The sequence below is a fragment of the Phocoena sinus genome, chromosome 1 (assembly GCF_008692025.1).
Source record: "Phocoena sinus isolate mPhoSin1 chromosome 1, mPhoSin1.pri, whole genome shotgun sequence".
Taxonomy (NCBI): Eukaryota; Metazoa; Chordata; class Mammalia; order Artiodactyla; family Phocoenidae; genus Phocoena; species Phocoena sinus.
The window spans coordinates 164,651,776-164,660,425 of record NC_045763.1 but is presented as its reverse complement, the minus strand read 5'-3'; the positions used below and the strand labels follow the sequence as shown (position 1 = coordinate 164,660,425).

At 46.7% G+C, this 8,650-nt stretch overlaps 1 protein-coding gene across 1 annotated transcript; it reads left to right on the top strand.

Annotated features, from left to right (window-relative positions):
* The first annotated feature begins 1,086 nt into the window (after window positions 1-1,086).
* CCDC185 (coiled-coil domain containing 185) lies at window positions 1,087-6,189 on the top strand. The gene is made up of 2 exons (XM_032603831.1): window positions 1,087-3,327; window positions 5,756-6,189. The coding sequence occupies exon 1, from the start codon at window positions 1,087-1,089 to the stop codon at window positions 2,989-2,991; it is 1,905 nt and encodes a 634-aa protein (XP_032459722.1). The 3' UTR covers window positions 2,992-3,327; window positions 5,756-6,189.
* The last annotated feature ends 2,461 nt before the right edge of the window (window positions 6,190-8,650 follow it).

Sequence of the window (8,650 nt, the reverse complement as noted above, 5' to 3'; positions counted from 1 at the left end):
TCTCTCCTCTCTCTCTCTCTCCTCTCTCCCTCTCTCTCTCTCTCTCTCTCTCTCTCCTCTCTCTCTCTCTCCTCTCTCCTCTCTCTCTCTCTCCTCTCTCTCTCTCTCTCTCTCTCTCCTCTCTCTCTCTCTCTCTCTCTCCTCTCTCTCTCTCTCTCTCCTCTCTCTCTCCTCTCTCTCTCTCTCTCTCTCTCCTCTCTCTCTCTCTCTCTCTCTCTCTCTCTCCTCTCTCTCTCTCTCCTCTCTCTCTCTCTCTCTCTCTCTCTCTCTCTCCCTCTCCTCTCTCTCTCTCTCCTCTCTCCCTCTCTCTCCTCTCTCTCTCTCTCTCTCCTCTCTCTCCCTCTCTCCTCTCTCTCTCCTCTCTCTCTCTCTCTCTCTCTCTCTCTCTCTTCTAAAAGTTTAAAAAGTACACTTTGGGCTTGCTAACTTAAAAGGGCAGAAGGATGGTGCAGTGAATTAATGTGCTTCCACGGCCGCTTCATTTGCATACACTGCAGAGGCGCAGAGACGCAGGGACCCCTGACTAAAGGGTTTCCCCGCTACATTCCATTCTGGGGGTAACGCCTTCACCTGGCTACTTTTAAAATTCTGCTACTTTAAGGTGTACAAATGCGAGTTCAAATTCCTGCCTGAAACACCGGTGGGGGTTCACTACGCACCCTCAGCTTTAAGGGTCACCCTGTCTTTCTACAGCCTCTCCCCCCTCCCCCTCTCCTTCCCCTCCCCCTCCCCTCCTCCCCCTCCCCTCCTCCCCCTCCCCTCCTCCCCCTCCCCTCCTCCCCCTCCCTCCCCTCCCCCCCATTCTCTTCCCCCCTCCCCACCCCTCCTCCCCCCGTTCTCTCACCGCTCGGGCGCTAGGAAGTCCCCAGTGGGCTCGGGCGCTAGGAAGTCCCCAGTGGGCGAGGGCCGAGGGCTGCGGCAACGGGGGGGGGGGGGGGGGGGGGGCGGGGCGGAGGTGCATTGTGAAGTGGCCACAGCGTCACAGGCGGCCCGGACCCCCGGGATCCGAGGGCGGGGCGGGTCTCCGCAGCGACCCCGTGAGGTCCCGGGACCCTGGCTCAGACGCTGGGAGCGCGGGGAGGGAGCATGGAGGGCTTCGGCCGCTTCTCCCTGCGGCCTCACTCGGACCTCTGGGAGGCCCCGCCGCCCCGCAAGGAGCGCGCATCCTCGGCGCGGCTGGGCGGGTCAGGGCCGCAGAGCGAGCAGGGCCTGTGCTCCCGGGCCGGGACTCCCCGCGAGGGGAGCGAGGCCGCGGCTTCCTGGCCGCACCTGTTCTGCTCGCCCACCCCGCGGCCCCGCCGGCACCGGTACCCGGACTTTCTGCCTGAAAGCCGCAGCCTGACAGACGTGGCCCGGAGGCCCCCGGACCACGCCAGGAAGCACCGGCCCCGCAGACGGCGCCTGGAAGACGCCTGGGGGGAGGCAGGTACCAAGCCCCTGGAGCAGCGAGGCAGCCCGCCTAGCCCGGCCTGGCAGCAGCAGCCCCAGCTGCCACCGCAACAACCTCAGCCCTGCCAGCACTACCCTCCGGCCTGGGGAGATTTGCCCCCATCTTACCCGCAGGGAGCTTACACTCCCCCGAGTGGAACTTTCAGGGTAGAAAAGGTGCAGAGCAGAGACCAGTGGGCAGTGCCGGCCTGCAGAGGTCTCAGTCGCTGGTCCCTTTCCTCGGTTCACACGAAGAAGTGTTCTGTGCCCTCCAGAGAGTTCGGGACGCAGTCAGGTTGCGTGTACATCCAGGAAAGATACCGTAATGATCCAGGGGAGTCATTAGCCAGCCAGTACTCCCAGCCCTCGCTCCCCAGCAGGGCAATGCACAACCAGCACACCCAGATCCTCAAGCACAAGCTGGAAGAGGCAGTCATGTCCTCCAGGGGCCGGAAGCTTGTGGCCCTGGTGCTGACCTGGCTCAAAAAGGCCCAGAGGATGCGGGAGCTGCAGCAGCAGGCGGCTATAGCCTGGAAGGAGCTGAAGCGCTCAGACCAGAAGGTCCAGCTGACCCTAGAGACAGAGCGCCAGCGGCTGCTGCAGCAGAGCCAGGAGCAGTGGCAGCAGGAGGAGGAGTGGCACAAGGCTCGCCTGAGCCGGAAGCAGCGTGTCCGACAGCGGGACAGGCAAGCGACCTACACGATCCGGCAGGGGAGCAGGTGGAAGGCGCAGCTAGAGGACCGAGACAACCAGCGCCAGGAGAAGCTGGAAGGGGTCCCCTCTGAGACCGAGACCAAGCACGGGACGCAGTACCAGGTGCAGCGCCTGCAGGAGCACGAGAGGAAGATGCGGGACCTGCGGGAGCGGAACAGCCTGCAGCTGCAGGAGAGGCTGAAGCAGGCCTGTCTAAAGAAGCATGTGCACACCACGGAGGGCCAGAAAAAGATCCAGGAGACCAATCTTAGCTCCCTAGTCAATTACCAGGCCCGGAAGGTCCTCATGGACTGCCAGGCCAAGGCTGAGGAGCTCCTCAGGAAGCTGTCCCTGGAACAGAGTTCCCAGTGGTCCCAAGATTCTCCCCAGGGCCTGATTAAGGAGCATCACCGGGAGCTGAAGGAGAAGGTCAAGGAGGAGGAGCAGTGCCAGCAGGTCAAGTGGTGCGCGGAAGAGCCCGAGGAGCAGAGGAAGGAGCACAAGCGGCTGTCCATGGAGCTCGCGGACCAGAAGATCCCACAGACCAGGAGTAACGTCCACAAGAATATCGGTGACAAGGCGCAGCACATTCGGGAGCTCAACATCCTGCGGGAGAAGAATCATCACATCCTGAAGCTGAAAGCCGAGAAGGAGGAAAAGTGCCACATCGAGGGCATTAAGGAAGCCATTAGGAAAAAGGAGCAGAAGATGGAGCAGATCTTGCGAGAGAAAGATGCAACCTTCCGTGAATTCCAAAAGATCTCCAGGGCCTCCGGGACAGACAACGTGAGAAAGTTTGCCAACAGCTTCTTTGATCCGATAGGGCGGGAGGCCCAGGTTCGTGCTGGGCAGCAGGGAGGAGGCCACTGAGAACCTGACGACAAACAGCTTACAGCCCAGGCGGCTAGAAAGAGATGTGGCAATGTGATTCATTTTATAATCTGATTATAATTGAGCATTCATTTTTTAAAAGTACATAAAATAGCTGCAATTTCCTCTGATGAACTAGGTTATTGATTCATTTGGATGGTTGAGAGGGTTGGGGTAGAAATTTGGAAATTTTAAGAAAATTACTTGCCTTTGTACATTTGGATTTAAATAGAAAATATTCATTTAGTTCTCAAGTAATCTTAGAAGCATATGTCAGACACATCTTTGAGGAACCAAAGAAAAATCTACAGTGGGAATACAGTTCTGTGTCATGAGGTAAGTCTTTCCCTGTCCCAGAACTTATGAAAGTGTGAAGTGTGATGTACCTGTCATAAGAAATCTCCAAGAAAAAAAAAAGTGTGTGGGGGTAGGGGTGGGGGAATTTCTGTAAACAAGTATATTTGGGAACACAGCATACTACAGCCCCTCTTGGAATTTCATAATGCATGGGAAATTTTTAAAGGCTCTGAAAAGTCTGGCAGTAAAGACACATTTGATTGACCTAGTGTTTTTCACAAACCACGGAACTCTTTTTTCTTGGATCTTTCCATGGGATTGATGTTCTGTGAAATATTTTTGGAAACAGCTCTCTGTAGATCCTCCCAGGCTGCACTTCTTTGGCCTTCCCTTCCTGTGTTAATAGGAAATATTTATAATTCCTTTAGCACTACTGATTGACTGCACCACCACAGACATGCTGTCCAAAAGCTCACTGGAATCTTTTGGTCCAATTCTTTTTTTTCCCCCCTTTTGGTCAGTCTCATCCAGTCTTTTGGAACAAAATTCTATTAGAATCCTTCTCTTCCTCTCTGTTTCTCCTCTGTCTCTTCTGAAGGAGGTATGTGATGTCATTCTGTCTACCCACATTGTGTCTAATTAACCTAACCAGTCTGAATGAATGGCTAAGCATGATTCAGGAACACATTTAAAAAATAAGGAGCCAGAAGCTAAGTAGAATTTAACCCATCACATCTCAAAGTCTCTATTGAAAAATTCTAAAGGTGTTCTTTAAATGCCCCCAATGTAACATTTGTCTTTCAAAAAAAAAGAGAGAAGAGGAAGTAAGCCCCACTGGAAGATTTGTGTCTTCTTAGTGTTTTTGAAATGACATGAAAGGTGACCTGGCAAGGGCTTTTGTTCAAAGGTCAGTGTGAGATCCATATTCTCATCTTACATAATGGAAACTGGGCCCACTTCCCTGCCATAGTTCCCCTCTGCCTACTGTCCCCAAAGAGACCTACTCAGGCCCTCACTCCTTTGCTCAAAAGTAGAAAGGCCCGTACATCTTGGCTCAATTTCTAATCTTATTATTTTCTTCTCTTCACCCAAGCTAATGCTGTTCCAGCCAAATGCTGTGTACATTCCCAGCATTCTAGGAAAGTGCTTAAAATATCTCAGACAGACGTCCCATGAATCTAACTCTTCCTCTTGACATAGGTATGTGACTTTGGGGAAGTTACCTTCCTGGGCCTCAGTTTCCTCATCTGTAAAATAGAATTATATTTCATACTTCAAAGGGATGTTGTGAGGGATGATTAAAATAATGTAAGGTGTCTGGCATAGTGTCCAGAACCTAATACACGCAGTAATTAAATATTGCAGTTGTTATTATATTACTGGCTTCCCATTTTTGTCAATTCCATTCTCCCTATCTCACTGCTTTCTCACCAGCTGCCTCCTCCCATCATACCCAAGTCTGATTTTTCTGAGGTTAGCGCACATCCTGCCTCTTATATGAAATGTGGGGCCTCCCTGGCTGCTCCATCTCAACATCAGCCTTCTTTGACAAGCTGCTCACTTTATGGCTTATTGAGCACTTAGAAATTGATGCTTTGTTGGCATATCCATTTTGCAATCCCCATCTTGGCTTCCAAGCTGGACTGCATGCTACTTAAGGCCAGGGTCATTATACCCATGCTTAACATGGTGGTCAATATATAGTCAAAAGCCATTAAGTACGATATTTTGACCCTATATCCATATCCCATGCCTTTACCCTACTTTACCCTACTAATGTTCTTTGCTCTTTGCTCCAAGAAATAAATACAGACTTTCATTCTTTTATCCAATTCTTTATGAATATTACTGGTAGAAATAATCAATACAGAATAAGACTGACAGAAGATGAAGTACATTTACTTTCCCCTATTTTTCCCTTAAAAAAAAATATATTCTATATATACATATATATCCCCAGTATAAATGTGTATATTTTTTGACCCCCACCATTACCCATGCCCCCAAAGACCCAGTGAGGAGCCTAGACTTTTACCTTCACCAGGATGTAATAAGGAGCTCCCCACCCTGGCAGTGTCAGTTGAGACCACTTGGGGAGCCTAGACTTTCAACCACTACTGACACCACCACCACCACCACCACGATGCAGTAACAGGGCACCCCTCTCTCTCCCTACTGAGTGGTATCAGATAAAGCCTAGTGGAGAGGAGTTTTTTCACCCTCAATCAGTAACACCCCTCTGGTGTCAATAGATGTCATGTGGGGAGCAGTAATGAGGCACTCTTAGCCCTCCCAGCCAGGGAGGTATCAGTGGAGGCCTAGAGGGGAGCCAACATCCCCACCTCCACCCAGCAGTGGTGGAGAGAGCCCCCTCCCCCCCACTCAGGTGGCAATGGAGGCTGAGTGGGGAGCTGGACTTATACCCCTGCCTGGCAATAATAAGGCCTCAACCTTCTTCCCTTTCTAGAACAGTGTGAGAGGAAGCCAGATAAAACAGCAGATCCAGTCTTACAATACTCAAAATGTCCAGGTTTCAGTTCAAAATCACACTCCATATCAAGAACCAAGAATATCTCGAACTGAATGAAAAAGGCAATAGGTGTCAATGTGAGGATGACAAATGTTAGAAATATCTAAAGTTCTTAAAGAAGCCATGATAAAAATGCTTCAACAAGCAATTATGAACACACTTGAAACAAGCAAAAAATAAAATTGTCTTGGCAAATAGAAAGCCTCAAAAATAATAATACAAGATATAAAGAAGAACCAAATGGAAATTTTAGAACTGGAAAATACATTAACAAAAATAAAAAGCTCAGTGGATGAGCTAAACAGTAGAATGGAGGGGGCAGAAGAATCAGTGAACTGTAAGACAGAACAATAAAAATTACCAACTCTGAGAAATAGAAAACTACCAAAAAAAAAAAATTAGCAGAGCCTTATGGACCTGTGGGACTATAACAAGAGTTCTAACAGTCATGGCATGTCCCCAGAGGAGAGGAGTAAGAAGGTGGGGCTGAAAAAGTGCTCAAGGTAATAATGGCTGAAAACTTTTCAAATTTGGTAAAGAGCTAACCCTACATATTCAAGAAGTTGAGTGAACCCCCCCAAGAGTCAACCCATAGAAATCCATAAGACATATCATAGTCAAACTTCTAAAACTGAAGAAAAGAAAATAATTCTTGATCAGAGAATGAGAAAGTAAGCCACAGACTGGGAGAAAACATTTGCAAAAGAGTGGCTATATTAATATGAGACAAAGTGCACTTCAGAGCAAAAAATTACCATAGACAGGAACATCATAAACTTACAAGAGAGTCAATCCACCGAGAAGACATAGTTCTAAACATCTATGTATAAACAACAGAATTACAAAATATATGAAGCAAAAACCAATAGAACTAGAAAAAGGAATAAAATCACAGTTGCAGCTGGAGACTTGAACACCCTTCTCTCAACAACTGATAGGACTTCTAAAAAGAAAATCAACAAAGATACAGAAAAACTTAACACCATCAACTAACAGGATCTAATCAACAGTTGCAGAAAACCCCAGCCAGCAACAGCAGAACACACATTCTTTTCCAACGCTCATGGAACAAATAGCAAGAGAGATCATATCCTGGTCCATAAAATAAACTCAAGAAATTTAAATTACTGAAGTCATACAAAGTGTGTTCTCTGACCACAAAAGCATCAAACTAGAAATCAATAACAATGATACCAGGAAAATCTCCAACAGTTAGAAATTAATCAGAACTCTTCTAAACAATCCCTAAGTCAACGTCTCAAAGGAAAATTTTAAAAATACATTGAATTTGGGCTTCCCTGGTGGCGCAGTGGTTGGGATCCCGCCTGCCGATGCAGGGGACGTGGGTTCGTGCCCCGGTCCAGGAGGATCCCACATGCCGCGGAGCGGCTGGGCCCGTGAGCCATGGCCGCTGGGCCTGTGCGTCCGGAGCCTGTGCTCCATGGCGGGAGAGACCACAGCGGTGAGATGCCCGCGTACCGTAAAAAAAAAAAAAAAAAAAAAAAAAAAAACATTGAATTTAATTAAAATAAAATGTCAAATTTGTGGGACACAGCAAAAGCAGTGCTGGGAGGGAAATTTATAGAACTAAGTACATTTAAAAAGGCAAAAATCTCAAATCAATAATCTAAGCTCCCACCTTAGAATAACCTAGAAATAGAGCAAAGCTAAACCCAAAGCAAGCAAAGAAAATCAAAGAACAGAAATCAAATCAAATAAATTGAAAAATTCTTTGAAAAATTCAATAAAGTGGACAAACCGCTAAGGAGACTGCTAAAGAAAAAAGAGAAGACACAAATTACCAATATCATGAGTGAAACAGCAATATCACTACAGACCCTGAAGACATCAAGAGGATAAAAAGGGAATGCCATGAACGACTTTACACAAAGGTTGACAACTTAGATAAATGGACCAATTCCTCCAAAAACACAAACTACCGCAACTCACCCAATATGAAATAGATCATATGAATAGCCCATTATCACTCATGAAATCAAATTCATAATTTTAAAAATCTCCCCCCAAAATCTCCTGGCCAGATGGTAACACTCAAGAATTTCACAAATGCTTCGACAAGAAATAACACCAATTCTACACAACCTCTTCCAAAAAAATGGAAGAGAAGGGAACACTTCCCAATTTATTTCATGAAGTTAGTGTTACCACAATACCAAAACAAAGACAGTGTGAAACAAACAAAACCTGCAAATAATGTCACTCGTGCATATAGATGTAAAAATCCTTAACAAAATGCTAGCAAATTGCATTTAACAGTATATAAAAAGAATTATGCACTACAACAAAGTTGGATTTATTCCAAGACTGCAAGGCTGACTCGGTACTTGAAAATCAATCACCACATTAATAATCCAGCACATTAGCAAATTGAAGAAAAGCACATGAACATATAAATCAATACAGAAACAGCATCTGACAAAATTCAACACCCATTCATGAGTAATACTTTCAGAAAAATAAAAATAAAGGGGAACTTCCTCAACTTGATAAAGAGCATCTACAAAAAAATCTACAGCAAGCATTACACCTAAGTGAAAGACTACATGCTTTCTCCCCAAGATCGGGAACAAGGCAAGCATGTCCATTCTCACTGCTCTTATTCAACATCATGCTGGAAAGCAAGAAAAGGAAATAAAAAGCATAAGATTGGAAAAGAAGAAACAAAACTATCCTTATTCATAGATGACATGATGGTTTATATAGAAAATCCAAAGGAATCTGTGTAAATCTTCTAATAAGTGAGTTTAGCAAGATCACAGAATACAAGAGCAGCATACAAAAATCAATCAGATTTCTATATATTATCAATGA